This window comes from Phocoena sinus, chromosome 11, assembly GCF_008692025.1.
Source record: "Phocoena sinus isolate mPhoSin1 chromosome 11, mPhoSin1.pri, whole genome shotgun sequence".
NCBI lineage: Eukaryota > Metazoa > Chordata > Mammalia > Artiodactyla > Phocoenidae > Phocoena > Phocoena sinus.
In genome coordinates this window covers 61,082,892-61,104,719 of record NC_045773.1, presented here as the reverse complement: position 1 = coordinate 61,104,719, position 21,828 = coordinate 61,082,892, and the positions used below count along the sequence as shown (strand labels likewise).

The 21,828-nt window shown below is 35.6% G+C and overlaps 1 protein-coding gene across 4 annotated transcripts in view; it reads right to left on the bottom strand.

Annotated features, from left to right (window-relative positions):
- The window catches only part of BMP5 (bone morphogenetic protein 5), a 119,631-nt gene that overhangs the window by 51,779 nt on the left and 46,024 nt on the right, over nucleotides 1–21,828 (bottom strand). For all 4 annotated transcript variants that reach the window (XM_032648976.1, XM_032648977.1, XM_032648974.1 and 1 more), the window contains exon 2: nucleotides 10,975–11,167. In XM_032648976.1, coding sequence (XP_032504867.1) covers nucleotides 10,975–11,167 — 193 coding nt within the window. The remainder of the gene's footprint in view (nucleotides 1–10,974; nucleotides 11,168–21,828) is intronic.

The following is a 21,828-nucleotide window of genomic DNA, read 5'->3' as shown; positions in this document are numbered from 1 at the left end:
GTTCTTCCTAAGATAAATAAGTGCGAAAAGAGATGACATCATGGGTCTGTCTCTTTCATATTTGATCACATAACATTGTCAAAGGATTTCTAGATGAGATGGTTAACAGACCAGAGAGCGTCTTGAATATAAAACATATCTATAAAACATCAGTCTAACTTACTTCAAGGATCCCCACCTTGAAACTCCTAGATGATATGTTATGGGAAATGAGCTTTAAATATGTGAAATTATACACACACACACACACACACACATTTGCATTGTCAAATGCATTGCCTTAAAGAGTACAGTCTGCACTGACTTTTCAATTGTTTCTTAGTTTAATTCAAAACACTATTACACACTACTATATATAAAATAGATAACCAACAAGGACCTATTGCATAGCACAGGGAACTGTAGTCAATATCTTGTAATAACCTATAAAGGAAGAGAATGTAGAAGAAAAAAACATATACGTATATACACGTATGTATAACTGAACCACTTTGCATTATACCTGAAACTAACACAACATTGTAAATCAACTATAGTTCAATAAAAAATTTTTTTAAAAGAAACAGTACATAAATAAAATCCACAAGTTTGAAGACAAGTTTTAAGAGGTGACCTTAGGCTTGAAAATGTCTAGAGGTACAAGTTTATTTTCATATATCCATTTTAGTTCTTGATTTGATAACTATATGAAAACACAAATACTCAACAAATAATATTTGGATATTAAAATGGGTTTCTCAGATTGAAATTCTTTCCATTTTACTGTGATCACATGATATATAAATGAAGTATCTTTAATCCTTCCTCCTCAATTTCAGAGAATTAAAGTCAAGGTTCCCAATTGGCAGGAATATTTTCCATAAAACAGGGGAAAGAAAAAAATTTATTTATCTTTATTTGCTGTGGAAAAAAAAATGCCTCTTGTAGCTTAAGAAAAAAATAAGAGCAACTTATTTTTTTAATCCTTTATTTTGTTCAGTTTAGTTTTGATTTTTGCCCCTCTCTACCTGGAAATGTTTGGATGGTTATTTGGTAAAGAAACATGTAACATACTGTTGTTTCATTATCTTCACTTGCTCAACTATGCTTATGCTTGTTTTGATTACAAAAGAAATTTTCACTATAAAAATTTAGAAAGTACAGAAAAGGGGGAAAATTAAAATTTAAAATTACCTGCAAGCTTTCAATGAACACTTGCTGCTTCCTTCCAATCTGTTTTCCACATGAATTCATCCTAACATAATTATGTGTATTATGTGTAAATAAAGTTTGTTTCCTGTTTTGTTAAATTAACGTTACAGCCTAAGCACTTTCCAGTGTTACTAATATATTTTTAAAATACAATTTCTACTTGCTCTATGAAGTATAGCATTTCCATTTGCCATGAAACAAAGTGCAACTTTTTTTCTTCTGTTTAAAATTAAAATGTTCTCAGTCTATGCTATGGTAACCAATAATACTGTGAAAAACATTTATATGTGAATCCTTTTCTAATTTTCTATATCTGATACTTCTGTAAAATAAATTCATAGATAAGCAGTTTCCCATCCTCTTGAACTGTATTTTTTTTTACATCTTTATTAGAGTATAATTGCTTTACAGTGTTCTGTTACTTTCTGCTGTACAACAAAGTGAATTAGATATGTGCATACATACATCCCCATATCCCCTCCTTCTTGTGTCTCCCTCACACCCTCCTTATCCCACCACTCTAAGTGGTCACAAAACACCGAGCTGATCTCCCTGTGCTATGCAGCTGCTTCCTGCTAGCTATCTATTTTACAATGGTAGTGTATATATGTGAATGCTACTCTCTCACTTCGTCCCAGCTTACACTTCCCCCTCCCTGTGTCCTCAAGTACATTCTCCACATCTGCGTCTTCATTCCTGTCCTGCCCCTAGGTTCATCAGAACCATTTTTTTTATTTTTAGATTCCATATATATGTGTTAGCATACTGTATTTGTTTTTCTCTTTCTGACTTACTTCACTCTGTATGACAGGCTCTAGGTCCATCCACCTCACTACAAATAACTCAATTTCGTTTCTATGTATGGCTGAGTAATAATCCATTATACATACGTGCCCCATCTTCTTTATACATTTATTGCTTGTTGGACAATTAGGTTGATTCCACGTCCTGGCTATTGCAAATAGAGCTACAATGAACATGCTGGTACATGTATCTTTTTGAATTACGGTTTTCTCAGGGTATATGCCCAGTAGTGGGATTGCTGGGTCATATGGTAATTCTATTTTTAGTTTTTTAAGGAGCCTCCACACTGTTCTCCACAGTGGCTGTATCAATTCACATTACCACTAACAGTGCAAGAGGGTTCCCTTTTCTCCTCACCCTCTCCAGCATTGATTGTTTGTAGATTTTTTGATGATGGCCATTCTGAATGGTGTGAGGTGATACCTCATTGTGCTTTTGATTTGCATTGTTCGAATGATTAGTGATGTTGAGTATCCTTTCATGTGTTTGTTGGCAATCTGTATGTCTTCTTTGGAGAAATGTCTGTTTAGGTCTTCCACCCATTTTTGGATGCATTGCTTTCTTTTCTGATATTGAGCTGCTTGTATATTTTGGAGATTAATCCTTTGTCAGTTGCTTTGTTTGCAAATATTTTTTCCCATTCTGAGGGTTGCCTTTTCGTCTTGTTATGGTTTCCTTTACTGTGCAAAAGCTTTTAAGTTTCAATAGGTCCCATTTGTTTATTTTTGTTTCTACTTGCATTTCTCTAGGAGGTGGGTCAAAAAGGATCTTGCTGTGATTTGTGTCATAATGTGTCCTGCCTATGTTTTCCTCTAGGGGTTTTAAAATGTCTGGCCTTACATTTAGGTCTCTAATCCATTTTGAGTTTATTTTTGTATATGGTGTTAGGGAGTATTCTAATTTCATTCTTTTACATGTAGCTGTCCAGTTTTGCCCCACCACTTATTGAAGAGGCTGTCTTTTCTCCATTGTATATTCTTGCCTCCTTTATCAAAGATAAGGTGACCATATGTGCATGGGTTTATCTCTGGGCTTTCTATCCTGTTCCATTGATCTATCTTTCTGTTTTTGTGCCAGTACCATACTCTCTTGATTGCTGTAGCTTTGTAGTATAGTCTGAAGTTCAGGATCCTGTTTCCTACAGCTCCATTTTTCTTTCTGAAGATTGTTTTGGCTATTTGGGGTCTTTTGTGTTTCCATACAAATTGTGAAATTTTTTGTTCTGGTTCTGTGAAGAATCCCATTGGTAGTTTAATAGGGATTATATTGAATCTGTAGATTGCTTTGAGTAGTATAGTCATTTTCACAGTGTTGATTCTTCCAATCCAAGAACATGGTATATTTCTCCATCTGTTTGTATCGTCTTTAATTTCTTTCATCAGTACCTTATAGTTTCTTCTGCATACAGGTCTTTTGTCTCCATAGGTAGGTTTATTCCTAGATATTTTATTCTTTTGTTACAGTGGTAAATAGGAGTATTTCCTAATTTCTCTTTCAGATTTTTCATCATTAGTGTATAGGAATGCAAGAGATTTCTATGCATTAATTTTGTATCCTGCTACATTACCAAATTCATTGATTAGCTCCAGTAGTTTTCTGGTAACATTTTTAGGATTCTCTGTTTATAATATTATGTCATTAGCAAACAGTGAACGTTTTACTTCTTCTTTTCCAATTTGGATCTTTTAATTTCTTTTTCCTCTCTGATTGCTGTGGCTAAAACTTCCAAAACTATGTTGAATAATAGTGGTGAGAGTGGGCAGCTGTGTTGTTTTCCTGATCTTAGAGGAAATGGTGTCAGTTTTTCACCATTGAGAACAATGTTGGCTCTGGGTTTGTCATATATGGCTTTTATTATGTTGAGGTAGGTTCCATCTATGTGCACTTTCTGCAGAGTTTTTATCATAAACAGGTGTTGGATTTTGTAGAAATCTTTTTCTGCATCTGTTGAGATTATCATATTGTTTTTATCCTTCAATTTGTTAATATGTTGTATCACATTGATTGATTTGCATATATTGAAGAATCCTTGCATTCCTGGGGTAGATACCACTTGATCCTGGTGTATGATCCTTTTAATGTGCTGTTGGATTCTGTTTGCTAGTATTTTGTTGAGGATTTTTGCTTCTATGTTCATCAGAGATATTAGCCTGTAGTTTTCTTTTTTGTGTGATATCTTTGTCTGGTTTTGATATCAGGGTGATGGTGGCCTCATAGAATGAACTGGGGAGTGTTCCTTCCTCTGCTATATTTTGGAAGAGTTTGAGAAGGATAGGCATTAGCTCTTCTCTTAATGTTTGATAAAGTTCACCTGTGAAGCCACCTGGTCCTGGGCTTTTGTTTGTTAGAAGATTTTTAATCACAGTTTCAATTTCAGTGCTTGTGATTGGTCTGTTCATATTTTCTTTTTCTTTCTGGTTCACTCTTGGAAGGTTGTACTGTTCTAAGAATGTGTCCATTTCTTCCAGGTTGTCCATTTTATTGGCATAGAGTTGCTTGTAGTAATCTCTCATGATCTTTTGTATTTCTGCATTGTCAGTCATTACTTCTGCTTTTTCATTTCTAATTCTGTTGATTTGAGTCTTCTTCCTTTTTTTCCTGATGAGTCTGGCTAATAGTTTATCAATTTTGTTTATGTTCTCAAAGAACCAGCTTTTACTTTTATTGATCTTTGCTATTGATTCCTTCATTTCTTTTTCATTTATTTCTGATATGATCTTTATGATTCTTTTCCCTCTGCTAACTTTGGGGGTTTTTTTTTGTTCTTCTTTCTCTAATTGCTTTAGGTATAAGGTTAGGTTGCTTACTTGAGATTTTTCTTGTTTCTTGAGGTAGGATTGTATTGTTGTAAACTTCCCTCTTAGAGCTGCTTTTGATGCATGCCATAGGTTTTGGGTCGTTGTGTTTTCATTGTCATTCGTTTCTAGGCATTTTTTGACTTCCGCTTTGATTTCTTCAGTGATCTCTTGGTTATTAAGTAGCATATTTTTTAGCTTCCATGTGTTTATATTTTTTACAGTTTTTTTCCTGTATAATTGATATCTAGTTGCATAGTGTTGTTGTCAGAAAAGATACTTGATACAATTTCAATTTTCTTAAATTTACCAAGGCTTGATTTGTGAACCAAGATATGATCTATCCTGGTGAATGTTCCATGAGCACTTGAGAAGAAAGTGTATTCTGTTGTTTTTGGATGGAATGTCCTATAAATATCAATTAATTCCATCTTGTTTAATTTATCATTTAAAGCTTGTGTTTCCTTATTTATTTGCATTTTGGATGATCTCTCCATTGATGAAAGTGGGATGTTATAGTCCCCTACTATTAGTTTGTTACTGTCGATTTCCCCTTTTGTGGCGGTTAGTATTTGCCTTATGTAATGAGGTGCTCCTATGTTGGGTACATAAATATTTCCAAATGTTATATCTTCTTCTTGGATTGATCCCTTGATCATTATGTAGTGTCCTTCTTTGTCTCTTGTAATAGTCTTTATTTTAAAGTCTATTTTGTCTGATATGAGAATCGCTACTCCAGCTTTCTTTTGATTTCCATTGCATGGAATATCTTTTTCCATCTCCTCACTTTCAGTCTGTAGGTGTACCTAAGTCTGAAGTGGGTCTCTTGTAGACAGCATATGTACGGGTCTTGTTTTTGTATCCATTCAGCCAGTCTATGTCTTTTGGTGGGAGCATTTAGTCCATTTACATTTAAGGTAATTATCGATATGAATGTTCCTATTACCATTTTCTTAATTGTTTTGGGTTTGTTTTTGTAGGTCTTTTCCTTCTCTTGTGTTTCCTGCATAGAGAAGTTCCTTTAGCATTTGTTGTAAAGCTGATTTGGTGGTGCTGAATTCTTTTAACTTTTGCTTATCTGTAAAGGTTTTAATTTCTCAGTCTAATCTGAGTGAGATCCTTGCTGGGTAGAGTAATCTTTGTTGTAGGTTTTTCCCTTTCATCACTTTAAATATGTCCTACCACTCCTTTCTGGCTTGCAAAATTTCTGTTGAAAGATCAACTGTTAACCTTATGGGGATTCCCTTGTATGTTATTTGTTGTTTTTCCCTTGCTGCTTTTAATATTTTTTCTTTCAGTTTAAGTTTTGATAGCTTGGTTAGTATGTGTCTTGGTGTGTTTCTCCTTGGATTTTTCCTGTATGGTACTCTCTGTGCTTCCTGGACTTGATTGACTATTTCTTTTCCCATGTTAGGGAAGTTTTCAACTATAGTCTCTTTAAATATTTTCTCAGACCCTTTCTTTTTCTCTTCTTCTTCTAGGCCCCCTATAATTCAAATATTGGTGTGTTCAATATTGTCCCAGAGGTCTGTGGGTCTGTCCTCAATTTTTTTCATTCTTTTTTCTTTACTCTGCTCCCTGGCAGCTATTTCCACCATTTTATCTTCCAGCTCACTTATCTGTTATTCTGCCTCAGTTATTCTATATTGATTCTTTCTAGAGTATATTTAATTTCAGTAATTATGTTCGTCACAGTTTGTTTGATCTTTAGTTCTTCTAGATCCTTGTTAACTGTTTCTTGTGTTTTCTCCATTCTGTTTCCAAGATTGTAGAGTATCTTTACTCTCATTACTCTGAATTCTTTTTCAGGTAGGTTACCTATTTCGTCGTCAATAAATTTGGTCTTGTAGTTTTTTACCTTGCTCCATCATCTGTAACATATTTTTTGTCGATCTATTTTTTCTTTTGTTTTTTATGGGTGGTGCTGTTTTCTTGTCTTACTGGTTGTTTAGCCTGAGACATCCAGTACTGGAGTTTGCAGGCAGTTGGATAGAGCTCGGTCTTGGTGCTGAGATGAGGACCTCTGGGTGGCCTCACTCTGATTGATATTCCCTGTGGTCTGAGGTTCTCTGTTAGTCCAGCGGTTTGGACTCAGCGCCCCCACCACAGGAGCTCAGGCCAGACTTCTGGCCTGGGAACCAAGATCCTGCAATCATGTGGCTGGCGAAGTAATGGTCCCTAAAAGACACGGACATCCAAGTCCCTGGAACCACCTGGCTGATGCACGGCAATGGGGTCCAAAGTTGCCAGAAGGGCCGGGCAGTGGCCTGAGGAGCAGAGGGTGGCCTGGTCTCCTCAGAGTCAGAGCCAGGCCATCTGCATTGCCTGCAGCACCCAGAGTGCCAAGGACTCCACTTGGGCTTGACAGAAGTCTGCACCCCGGATTCATGTCTGAGGCCCCTTGAACTGTATTTTAAAGGAGAATTTAACTATTTATCTAAAACTTGGTTTTCAGGAACAAGTTCACAGCTCCAACTGCTCATAAGTTGGGTGGTGTTCATTTCATTACTAGACTTAAGAATGTACCAATTCCTTTCATATGAATCAAAGATCAGCTAATTTTTTATTAAGGAAAGTCACCTAGCATCATTTTGCTTCCTTTATCTTAACATAAACAGTAGCAAATGGTAGCTACTGTTATTATAGTACCCACCTACTTTTGGTTACCCTTTGTACACAACCCTCTAAATCCTAGTAAAATAGTTGTGCCTATTAAGCTGTTAACTGATATATTTATTAAGTATCAACTCTGGTCTTTGCATTGTGATAAGCACCAGACTTTCCCACATCATTTGAAATATTTTTATTGTTCTGAAATACTTATTTTTACTTTTGTCTATAGATTTTTAAACTGAGACTCCAAGATGTACATCAATTTCCCCATGTGGGAATTCCAAAGACCCTGCACTTATTACTATATGCTACCATTTTCTACAAAGGCTTTGAAATTCTACCCAGAAACCTGAAATACACTAAGAGGCATATGTGCTGTTTCTATATCTTATGTCCCTTAAATGTCTTTCTTTGGCAGAGAAAGTGGAGTGTTAAAAGGGGATCCTAGATTTACAGACAATAGCACAGCACAGGGTTGCATTTTCTTACACTGTGGATTAATGAACCACTGACAGTGGATGACTGCCTTTTTCAAAGATAAGGAAGGCATTTTGTGAGAGATTCTCCCACCTGGTCAATGATACATAAAATTGAAATGTACAGTATGCATGGGTACATTTGTATGTTTCAGACATTGAAACAAATAATTGGGGGAAAAAATTCCATACCCATTACCAAAAACAAATTACACAGAAGACAATAGGTATAGCATAACCCTACAGGAGAAAATCATAATTCAGCAACAATACTTAATAGTAGATGTTCAAAAAATGTGAACTTGGTAGAATTAAATTAATATTGAATTGAATTTACCGAATTAAAAATTTCAAAATAATTTTCATTAAATTGAGTAGAATCCTATCCAATCTCTGCCACCCTAGAGTCTGGAATGGTAGAGTGAGACAACACCAATCAAAGAGATACATGTACTTTAGATTTTTAGAAATCATTTTCAAAGATTAGGAAAAGTATCAGTGAAATTCTGGATCTTAGAGTAGATTAAGTACACATGTTAAAATAAGTAAAGTCTTAGCCAAATTATACCCAAGAATACTCAAAGAGCAGGCAGATGGAGTGGTAGAAAACATTGAGAATAATATGTTTAAACATCAGTTATAATTAGAGAAATACCAAAGTTTCAAGATAGACAAATGTTCCATTTTCAGAGAGAAATGAAACTTCCAAAAATTATGAGATCTGATTAAGCATCAATACTCATAAATATTTCAAATGTATTATTAATAAAAATCAGCACGGTTCATTCATAAAGAAATCTATATATTATTATCAATGGACTCTTCTATTAGTCCCTTTATTCTCATCATTGTTATTAGGTTTTAAATTATGTAACTGTAGTTAACATACTTAGAAAATAGAGTGAAAGAAACCTCAAAGGGTAGCTAGTTCAATGGATGACATTCAAAAATATCCTGAGCAGGGCTTCCCTGGTGGCGCAGTGGTGATGAGTCCGCCTGCCAATGCAGGGGGACATGGGTTCGTGCCCCAGTCCGGGAAGATCCCACATGCTGCGGAGCAGCTGGGCCCATGAGCCGTGGAGGCTGAGCCTGCGCCTCCGGAGCCTGTGCTCTGCAACGGGAGAGGCCACGACAGTGAGAGGCCCGCGTACCACAAAATATATATATATATATATCCTGAGCAGATAGAACAATGGACCTAAATAAAGTTAGGACCTTTAATTGTGATCAGTGTAAATGTCTATATTTAGTTTCAAACAATTAATTAATAAATAGGGGCCTGCTGTACAAACATTTCCTGTAAAAAATACTTGGTATGTTGAATAACCAAGTACAAATTCAACTTTCATAAAAATATATTGTGAATGGTCAAAAGGTAAGATAATTCAAGTATTTTAGGATATGTTCATGGAAGAAGTATCCCATTCATGGGTAATGATAATTTCAAAACTATATCAAACAAATTCATAGTGCTGAGACTAAAAAAAAAAAAAAAAAAAAAAAATCACTTAAGACACTATCCCTTCTTTAAGGAGCTCACCCAGCCCAAGTGTGGAAAACAGATGCAGAAAAGAAGAATTATAAATAAAATATTTGTTAGCTATGGCAATATAATTAGATGGTATTTGGAGCATTATTTTCAATTCTAGTCATTTAATTTTAAAAGACACCCCCATTATTTAGTATTTAAAAGAATAATGTAGTATGCCAGGCTCTGTCCCTGTGAGAAAAAATTAGTAACCTCATTTTATAACCGGAACCACAGGATTGAGATTTAAAACAAAAAACAAAAAATTCACCCACAGACAAATAGCTAGTACGTGTTAGAGCTGAGGAAAAGAACAGAGATCTTTCTGCCTTGAAATTAGTGCTCTTAAAATAACAGTGTACAGAGATCAGTATTTATTAAGGTGTGTCTTGCTAAACCAGTGTTTCATAGGATATTAAGTATTACAGACCCAAAGAAAAAGGATTCCATAGTTGAATAATTTTGAGGAAGACTAGGAAAAACCGAATTGACAAGTTTCTTTACCATAAAGACCTTGCAAGACTTTACTATTCTGATATGCATGGTGAATCTCCTAAAACATGGTCTAACAAGTAGACTTTTCAAATGCTTTTGACCCCAGAAGCTTTTTATACTTTTTTCTTCATTGAGTATTGTGAGGGGCTAGTGTTCTATGGAACACCCATGAGAAATCCTACTCACTAGAAGACCAAGAAAAATCCAAAGGCCAGGAACTAGAAATATTCAGTAAGGAGAGAAAGAGGCCTTAGTGAGCTCATGACAGCTGTCTTTAAATATTCTATCTCATCAAACAAGGACATAGTATTTCATCAAAGGGAAATCTAGATTTAATGAATGGAAGACAAATTTCACCTCAATATAATATTCAATAAGAATTTTCTTTAAAAATGTAAGAGCTATCCAACAAAAGTGCTAATCATTTGTAAAAGGTGTTACCCAAGCAATTTCTGCACTGGTCTGAAAACACCCACCTAAAGTCCCTTTTCTAATTCTTATATGTGATGGCTCATTTACAGTAATTATCAGCTGAGGTTATCATACATTCAGTATTTCAGATTCTCTGTCTATTTTTGTACCATTTTGAATTAAGCATTTTATAGACAGAAGACATACAGGTTAACTGTCAGAATCTATTGCAAATACAATGTCTTCCATCAAAATCCACATAACACTACACAGAGTTTACACTATGCCAGGGAAAAATAAAGCCACTCTTCTCCAATTTATAAAACAACAAGTAATTTAAATCATCTTAATTACAAATTTCATATGTGCAGAATAAAGTGAAAGTTTTCTCATTTACAAAATGAGGTGAAGGGCCTGAAAATCACATACAGGGGAGCATGAGACCCTCTAGCACACAGGTTGGTGTAAGGAGTAGGAAAAGCTGTGAAATGTACAAGACACATTTCAGATCAGTTACATGTATCTTTCATGTGTCTATACCTGCCTTGATGCCATTATACTCAAAGAAGCATGATTTGATAGACCACGTGGGTTATCAATGGATTTTACTACAATGTAACATTTATTTGCTAGGATAATAAGTCAGATATAAATTTGATACCTATTTGTGTATTCCTTGATGATCTGATATATGCTAATCTTAATTGTTTCATTTTCAAATCGGCTGTTGCTCCGGTCCTTATATATCCTGAATTCTGCTGCTGTCACTGCTTCTCCATGAGGAATCTGAGTAAGATCAAACCGGAATTCTTTGTAATGCCTTCGCTGGTGAGAAAAATCCTTGTCTCTTTCAACTGAAAAAAAAAAAGGAAGTAAAAATTAGGCCTTTATAAAGTATGGAAATTAATGGTAAATTCTTTCACTTTGAAAACAAACAAGCAGGATGTTATAAAACTGGGAAAACATAAAACCACAGACTCATATGTGTTTCCAGTTGAAGGAAATTCCACAAACCAACAGCCTTTAGTTCAAAAGCAATATAACCTCTGTGGTTTTATACAAATTCCTGGCTCCTAAATGGAAAGGTTATCCAAAAATGTTTTAAAAGTGAAGGTTGTAAAGTTATTACTAGTGTGTATCAAGTACCAGAACAGAGAAGGGTTCATACAGGAATTAGCACTCTGTGATAGAAAGCTCCAGAGTTCCAGGTGAAGTCAATGGTGAGATTTAGTACAGTCGAGGGAGGAAAGTCGGAAGGAGGCCCGAGGAGCTGCTGGCACAGTGGGGCTGTGTTTATGAAATTTTAGAGGTCAAGGAAACAAAACAAATGCATTTTCACAAGAAAGATTGTTTCTAAAGTGCCTTCCCGGGTGACGTTTTTTCCTCCTTTTAGCAAATGCAAAGCTCTACCTTTTTTTAATGCACTTTCATTAGTTCTTATAGATTATTGAGTACAACCTCCCCAACCTGTGGTACAGCATCCAGTCTCCCAAAGATCTCTGCTCTTATGCAAATTTGAGAGAGGAACATATTTCCGCCTTCAGCAACCTTCCCACCAAATGAGGTCAGAGAATTTTTCCTCTTGGGAATATTAAGGAGTGTTGAGGGATTCAGGACAGTGTCAGGCATATCATTACATAATCCAGCTTTGTAAAATGATGTATTATTGGATAAAGTCTATGCTTGTTACTGAGCAGTGTTCTTGGCCTTTCCTAATCAATAGAAATTGATAAGAGGCCAGACAAGAAATTCAGACAAGGCTTTATTGGGGGCCCTGCTATAGCAGAGGGGAGCAAAAACAAGTAACAGTTTCCCTTCCTTGCTCCCAAGTTGGGGCAAGCTGGTTCCTTATATGGGGTGAGGGTAGGGATGTGTCCAGGAGTTGGGCCAGAGGGGTGGCTTGCCCACCCCTTACGTGGTGTTGTGTGCAGGAGGCATGCACAGTACCTTGTTTTGCTCCTGACACCCTGTTTTTGCTCCAGGCTCTTCAGAAGTGGCAATTGGGTTTTTGGCCTTTTTGTATCTTGTTGTCCATAATTTGCCCCAACTGCTCATGAACGTAACTATATTTCGTCCCTTATAGGTTTTTTTTTGTATTTTATTGCTTGAGGAGAGATGTTTGTCCAGGTGCAAGCACTGCAGCAAAGGGTCCCAGGTCCCAGGTCACAGCCTTTCTCATGCTGGGTACCAAAATCTTTCTTAAGGAACCACCTATTAAAAGGGTTCATTTTTAGTAATGCAATATCATTTGATGGAATTAAGTTTCTCAGTGCTGGTAGGTTTCTCAAAATCTCAGTTACCTCAGGTAATATAGGACAGATTACAAAAAAAAATTCACTGCAAAGCATTGTGTTCCAAGTGTCTCACAAACCTACAATAATTTTTTAAAATATATCCAGTGACATTTCATTGCTGAAATGTTGTTACAAGAAGATAAAAGATGTATGTTATATAAACAATTCACAATGTTCAAATATTGGATTAAGACACAAAAAATATCTTCAGGAGGTTAATTGAAATGATACCAACACTGCTAAAAATATATGAAACTTGGGATCCTTAACTAGAGGAAGGGTCAAGGTTAAGGAAGAGAGAAGGCAATCATGATCATCGAGGAGTGATTTTTGGGAACCCAGGCTGCTGGACTCCTAAATTCTAGTGCCAGACAGGGCTCCATGTCTGAGAGGAAGTTCATGACAAAGGAACCCACAATTCCTTGCCTTCATCCTCCAAAATAATCTCTGGTTTATTTTCTCCAGAGGAGTAGGAGATGGTTTAAGAGAGCTAGGAGCTCAGCCCCACCTCCATCTCAGATACCTAAACAAGCAAAGAGGAAAATGTAAGCTACACCTGGATTTGGTGAGAACGGTGCTCTCGGGCTGCCTGGCTACACCAACACTACCTCCCATGACTCATGAGGTTTTGCTTTATTTAAGTATCTTTATCTTGGTCCTAAGAGAGGTCCATTCCCCTGGAGAGATCATTAATTAACTTTCCCTAAATAAGGAGGATGACTACATTTTTAAGGTCCTATTTTGGTCCATAATTTAAACCTCTTTTCTGTCTGAGCTCCAGCTGGCATTAGTGTAGACTGTTATGAATGGGTCTCCATCTCCAAAGTGTAAGGACAGAAAACACCTACAAACTGGATCTCTAATAACTAGAGTGTACGTATGAATATTAAAACTAGCCACAACTCTTGTTTACAGAAAAACTACATTTTTTTTTAAGAATCAATTTTATTTATTTATTTATTTATTTATTTTTGGTTGTGTTGGGTCTTTGTTGCTGCATGCAGGCTTTCTCTAGTTGTGGCGAGCGGAGACTACTTTTCGTTGCGGAGCACAGGTTCTAGGCGTGCAGGCTTCAGTAGTTGTGGTACGTGGGCTCAGTAGTTTTGTCTTGCAGGCTCTAGAGAGCAGGCTCAGTAGTTGTGGCACAGCGGGCTTAGTTGCTCAGCAGCACGTGAGATCTTCCCAGAGCAGGGCTCAAACCCATGTCCCCTGCACTGGCAGGTAGAGTCTTAACCACTGCGCCAACAGGGAAGTCCCAACAAAGAACTACATTTTTTTTTTTAAGAACTACATTTAATTCACTGTAAAATGTCTTTTCTGATCCTAATTTAAACAAAGTAGATGACATCATGAAACAGTATTTAAATAGAACTGCTCTAAGCATTTTATTGATATTAACATATTACACTTCATAACAACCTATGAAGTAGGTTCTATTATCGTCCTCATTTTGAAGATGAAGAAACCGAGGAGGCAGAGAAAAGAAATACCTTGCCAAAGAATTTGAATCCAAGCATTTGATGCCACCAAGCTATGGTTCTTAAATGCCGGGATAGGCTGCTTCTGCTTATAAACTACTACTTTGTCCTAATTTACTAAGTATTTATGCTTTAATAAAGATCTGATAAATTAGGAGTTTGGGATTAACAGAAACACACTACTATATATAAAATAAGTAAACAACAAGGACCTATTGTATAGCACAGGGAACTATACTCAATGTTTTATAATAACCTATAATGAAAAAGAATATATTTATAATATATATTAATATATGTATGAATCATTTTGCTGCACACTTGAAACTGACACAACATTGTAAATGAACTATACTTCAATTAAAAAAAAAGAAAAAGAAACAGAAGAGTCATTTGAAATCTTGCATTCACAAGTCCAAAATCCAAAAAGCTCTGAAAACTGAAAATTTGGTTTCAACTTCCTTTGGCAGAAGAACTGGAAATTAACTGATTTGAGGTGAGTTTAAAGTCCCTATTTATCTCACTTTAACTTACTGGTTTGCTGCAGAAATGTTCCCGGTGTTTGACTACGTGGCACTGTCCCAGACTCTGCTTGAGGAGTTCCATACTTTATGATCTAAGCATTCATCAATCATTCAAAAATATATATTCTCTATTCTGAAAGTCAATATTCAAAATTCTAAGTGATAACAATCATTATTCAATTTTTCATTAACAATCAATTTTATATTTGAAATTTAGACAAAAATAACTATAGTCTTGGGCATAAGGGCTTTGACATAAGTGTGTTAAGGTTCAATCTAAAGCGTGCACCTGCATAATGCAGATGAGTATTGAATTCATATTATATAAAGTCATCTACTGTTCTGGAATCCCCTGTGAGATGTTAGTGTAATAAAGTGGAAAGCTAGAATTTCAGCTGTTATTATAAAATTTCAGCTTTCTGATCCAGGCTCTTTAGCCTAACACCTTAAGGGGGCAGATTTTCAAAGAGTTTAATAAAATTTTATATTAAATACACCACACAGAATAAAGTTGTAGTGCAGATTTGTCCAGTGATTCAAATTCCTATATCCTACTGCTTTGAATTATAATTGCCCTGGTAAATTCCATGGGACATGTTGCAGTGAGTAATGGAATAAAAGTAGTATTTATATAGCCTTGCACTCATAAAGATGGTCACAAATATTCACAAGGTAATCTCAGTTACCTAGGGAGGTGTCAAATATTAATATTCCTGACTTAAGAATAAGAAATTGGTTGATAAAAAAATAAATAAATAAAATACATTTATGCCAAAAAAAAAGAGAAATTGGGTGATGACAGCTAGACAATAACAGATGTCTGTCTTCTAAAGCCCATTGTAAATCTTTGTTCAATGTCCGTACCACCTACATAATGACATCCTACTTAGAGACTAGTTCGTTGTTAGTACAGGTGACGACCCTTGAACAGTATGAGGTCCAGGAGAACTGACTCCCTGTGCAGTCAAAAACTCTGCATATAACTTTGACCCCACAAAAACTTAACTACTAATAACCTTACTGATAACACAAACAGTTGATTAACACATATTTTGTATGTTATGCATATATCTACATATATTTTGTGCACTTATGACATACCTAACTTTCTTTTAATTTTCCTGATATTTCTAGGTTATGCTGTTCATGTCTGAGTTTTTTCAAATTGCTGCAAATCTCCAAAAAATTTTCCAATATATTTATTGAAAAAAATCTGCATATAAGTTCACCCGTGCAGTCCCACCCATGTGGTTCGAGACTCAACTGTACATTCATACAATGTTAATCAGCAATATACAAAAATGTGGAGAACAGGTGGAGAAGCAAGGGTTTGATCATCAGTGTGTAATTGGCATCTAACACAATACAATACCTGACCCGAAGAAGTCTTCTAATAAACATTGGCTGAATGAAAGACTATGAACAGATCAAAAGCTGGTTCTGTCTTTTCACTCAGCACCATCCTGCTGCATTTCCCATTGACTGAGGGCATGATAATTTATTTAACTTTCATTTGGGAGGGCATGTATTTTATTTAATACTCACTTATGTCCATAAGTTTCTATTACTTGCTCAAGAGCCCACAACCTATAATTGGGGGAGAAGAGATTTCAACCCAGTGTCAAGATTTCAACTCACAAAGCCCTCAACAACACGACCCTGTGTGTTTGTTTGTTTTTTCTGGATGTAGTTTTGTTTTTTTAATCTAATTACCCCCTCAGGAGAGTTGATATTTCAATGCTTACATTCTCCTCTACGAGATGCTCCTACCCTATAGAGGATGCTATACATTCTGAACTCCACTCCTTCTAGAACTCATTTCCTCCAATCTTTATCTTAGCAAAAGTTGTATCATATTCACTTATTTAATACTGATTCCATTTATTATCTAAGAAAATGTTTATGAATAAGCAAGTGATTGTATTCACGACCTGAATTAGCATTATATAATATCTCTATTAGCATGCAACTTTTCCTACAACTATATTTTAAAAACAGCACAACCAAAACAGATGAAAGAGAACAGACACACACATTTCATATTCCTTAGATGTAAGCTTTTTATAGGAGCTATCTTTGCCTTGTTCATATTGTGATGATTTTATAAATTAAATATATTATGTTTCTCCATAAATTACAGCGTGCTGTATAACACATTGCAATTGTAAATGGCTTGAGAAGCTTAAAACATAAGCAAATAAACAAATAGAAAAAAATCATTAAAATGTATAATATTTGGGGGTTTTGATTCATAGTATATTAAATATTTGGACATTTCAACTCACTTTTTCATTTCTATGTTACATCAACAAAACCATGTGTGAGTTTCCAAAACATCTTTATTATCATTTCTAATAAAATCTGTGTTACCAGATTAAAATCTGCCAGACTCTATTAAAGTCATAATTACATTCCTATTTAGTGCTAGAGAAGACAAGACAAAGAAAAACAAAGTGAAACAAACAAACAAAAAAAAAAAGCAGAAGGGTAAGCTCACTCAAGCCAGACCCAGACTTGTCCAAGGAGATAAAACGACACAAGGGTTAAAACAGGCTGAGGCCAAGAGGTTAACACTTGTCTCTGGTGGAGACCATTTTCTCCTCCCATACCATAGACACCATTTCTCTCACGTGAAGTGGAAAGGAGAGTTTAGGAACAAATATAACTAGATTTAAAACACACATCCTGTATCAGTTGATTCACCTTTGAAAACTGCACTTAAAAAGAGAACACATGTATATGTATAGCTGATTCACTTTGCTATAAAGCAGATAGTAACACACCATTAAAAAAAAGAGAGAGCGAGAGAGAGAGAGAACACAACCACCTGTCCAACGGCTATTTTCATAACTTCTTACATATCTAACCGGATCAACAGGCTGTATTTTGCCAAACAGCCATGAAAACATGACACTGATGCCTTGCACTCGTCTCCCACTGTCATTTATGATACATGCTTGTTTTGAAGGTCGTTACATGTAAACCAGTGACTATCACCGTAAATTAAACAAGCCCATCAACACGGAGTTGTTTATTTACCTGAGCTGATAGTGGTCCACAGTGCTCTCTACAAAAATTAAAGAGTTGCTTTCTGCATATACATACACACCGACTTACAGAAAAGAAACCATCAAAAATCAGCAAAATTGATACAGCTTACCACTCAAAACGTGATCATAACGATGGTAGGGAATGTACATCCTTCTGTCCCCAGGAAGCAGGTTTTGTGTCTTCCAAACATTTCCATCTATGAACCAACTAGAACAACTGAAAGGTCACCTACACTGACAGAACCAGAGAATGAATTTATTTTTATAGTTTGGTTTTTTAAAACAGTGGCAACATCAAAGAATACAAGAGGTAAAGTATGAATCAGAAGACTCACATTCCATGAGTCATGGGCTGAGAGTGAAAAGAAACAGGATCGCCTTTATAGAAGCACCAAACTACATTCTAAATGCTCTAAATTGCCAAAGTTCTGCAAAGATTAAGCTTCTTGTGTTTAAAGACAAGATGTACGCTGAAGCCTTTTATTTTTGAGATATAACTTAACAGAAGTTAATGACTGATGGCAGTCTCTTTTCTCCAAACAGACACCTCTCTGAATGACTTTATCATAAGCAGAAATTGGATAGAAATGTCCTGACTAAATATTTTGCTGTCTACAGTATCTGAAGAGTAGAACTAATTAACAGAGGATTGCAGTTTTATCTATTTAGTGATTTATCTGCTGTCTTAAGGGGATGCATCCATGGGCAATCGGTCTTAATCTCCCACACAAGAGCTGTAACTTGGAAGATTCAAATAGAATCAGTAGCTGCAAGACAAAGATAGCGTTTTCCCAGGAGTGCAGCCAGCTGTTGAAAGAATACAGATCATTGTTTGCTGCTGAGTGCAAAAAATCATTAAGAGATTACTCATAGAATTATTACTTATCTGTGTTACATTTTAAAGTGAAAGAAAGAAAGCAAAATTATCCTGTGACTACCAAGATGTCTCCACAAGAGACTACCAAGACCCCGCAAGGCATCTTTCACTGACTAGTCCACTGAGAAACGTAAACTTGGTCCTATAAAGGTCTATTCATTGGTCAGTGAATGCACATGTTACATGTTTCTTTGAAAGGATAACCATCCCAGAGAGTGTGGTAAACTCCAGATTCCAGAAACCCTAAGAGCCTCTTAATACCACAGCCATGTGTGACTTGAAAAAGGGAAAATTGTCCTCCTGAGTGGTTTGTTTCAAAGAACAATTTCAATTGACTTTCGAATGTCCTATAGTTGAAATACTCTTGCTGGTATTCATAAATGCTTCATGAATACAGTTTTATAAGGAAGAAAAATTGCAAAAGAAAGGTGAGATGGTTAAATAATTTAAATGTTGTCCTATGATAGCTAAACAAATTAATTTCCTGAATCAATTAAATACACAGCACATAATTTTGAAATTTACAAAATTGAATTAATGATCCAATAGCTATATATTATTTTGATTTAAAAAACATGAATGATTTAGGGATACAAAGAATTAGGTCTTAAAGAGAACAGACTTGTAGTTGCCAAGTGGGAGGGGGCTGGAGGAGGGAAGGATTGGGAGTTTGGAATTAGTAGATGCAAACTATTATATATAGAATGGATGAATAACAAGGTCCTACAAGATCCTACTGTATAGCACAGGAAATTATATTCAGTATCCTGTGATAAACCATAATGGAAAATAATATGAAAAAGAATATACATATATGTATAACTGAGTCACTTTTGCTGTACAGCAGAAATTAAACACAACATTGTGAATCAACTATACTTCAATAAAATTTTAAAGAAAAAGAATTAAGTCTTGTGTAAGACAGCTTTGGAACAGGGAGGAAGATGGTCTCAAGGTCTACCCTCCCTCCTCAGACTGGATGGGCCCAGCACTCAGCCCTCAGGGGTTATTAGAATACAATAATAATAATAATGATACATGTCAAGCATTGGTATGAAAACTGATATGTTCAATAATAAATAAACAATAATAGCAATAATTATTGATTTCTTAATATTAATATATTTCAATATATTTTTTCTCCCTTATTTGATCCAGTCTCAATCCTGGCTGTCAGGGGGCTGCTTTTCTCTTTCTCACATTCCATATATACTCATCTTGATTATCCTAAAAATAGCCACTGTGATCCCTCTAACTTTATTCAAGTCCCAAATATTAATTGGATAACTGCTCTGGGCCAAAGCTTAATAGTTAAGGAGATTTGAGAAGCAAAGAGATAGGAGCTCAGGATGAGAAGGACAGATGTAGAAAAGTACCATTGTGGCACAATCGTTTTGGGGTTTGGGAGGGACATGTGTGGGGGCAGAATAAGAAAGGAAGGAGCAGCAAGCTGTGCAGCAGGCTTCAAGGGGAGGTCATTTTGAATTTGGGCTTAAAGGATTATCACCAGGGAGAGAAAGGAGTTCACATAGATGAAAAGAGATGTGAAAGCTTAGGACCAAAGGAGCGAATAATAAATTGTTCATTGTCATTGCACATGTTGGGTCTAGGGTGGACCTGGACCCTAGACCTAAGATCCTCTAACTTAAGATGCTTCCCACATGTCGGAGGTTGAAATCCCAATTCTACTTAAAACCTCCAGTTTGAATTCTACAAAGACTACTTTGAAAACTCTCACCCACATTAATTTCTCCTGCTGGGAGCCCCAGAGCACTTGTTCTCTTCCTCCCTTTCGAATACAGAGCTGTCATGATGGGACCACAGTGAACAGTTGGATTTGAAGTGAGAAGAATTTGAATTCAATCTTAGTTCCCTAACCTATTAAAAGAGTGTGATAGGGGCTTCCCTGGTGGTGCAGTGGATGAGAGTCCGCTTGCCGATGCAGGGGACGTGGGTTCGTGCCCCAGTCTGGGAAGATCCCACATGCCGCGGAGCGGCTGGGCCCGTGAGCCACGGCCACTGAGCCTGTGCGTCCGGAGCCTGTGCTCCGCAACGGGAGAGGCCACAACAGTGAGAGGCCCACGTACCGCAAAAAAAAAAAAAAAAAAAAAAAAAGAGTGTGATATTAGAAAAGATACTCAACATCCCTGAGCCTTTATTTATCCATCTTTAAAATGGAGGTCAATCATGAAAGACCTTCTCCACAGTGTGCTGTAGAGGTTAAATAATATTTGAGAGAGAGGATCATAGCATAATGGCTGGAACAGAGCAAGTTCTCAAAAAGCAGTGGCTATTGTGTGAATTACTTTCTATTTGCACTGTAATTATTATGTCATCTTAGATTAATCCCATAGAGTGAGATACTTCATAGGAACATCCATGTTTTTCTTTTTGTTTTGTCTCTTACCTTTGTATTTCTACATATACAACAAACAGGACTTTTAATACAGTAAATAGTCAATAAAAGTTTAATTGTAAAAAATTGCTACCTGGCTTAAAACGTAGCCACGCTGATGATCAAAATGTCAATTTCTTTATCTGGAATATAGATATATTAATAAAGGTGATGACTATTACCATTTTTTAATTTTGTTATAGTGTTTTAATTTTGTTATAACAAAATTAAAGAGACAACATTTTTTGGTTTTTTAATTTTGCTGTATAATTTTGTTATAGTGTTATAGTTTTTAATTGTGTTATTTGTTTAGTTATAGCTATATAATTTTTACATAGTGTTATAGTAGCATTGAAAAAATCAGTCTAGATTTTTACAAGAGTGGGTAGTTAGAAAATAATTGTATTTACTTGATACCTTGTTTAGATATTTCACATCTACAAGGTAGAGAACACATTTTTGACATTCATATATTATTCACCAATCCAATCAGATTAGCTGGTTCTGACATACTTCCTCTTTAAAGGAGTCTGAAAGTCACTTACTTTTATCCCTGAAGACAACAATACATCCTGACATATAGGAAATATTTTGTTATTTTTTTGATTATAGGCATTTTATACAGGAAATAATTCACTGGAATTTAAAGCAAATATTCATCTTTTGTGGGTTGGATATTAATGTTAAACTTCAAAAATCAGTTTAGAATTAATAATCACAGAGGATGGTACCTGATTAATTCATTTTGCGTAATAAAAAATGAGTACTTAATGATGAGTAGATATGCTTAGTATGTAAATAATGGATTTCAGTTACACTATGTATAAATATTTGAGAAAGTTTGTGTTTACCTACAAGAAGTCAATGTAAAAACACAACTATCTGATAATCACCTTT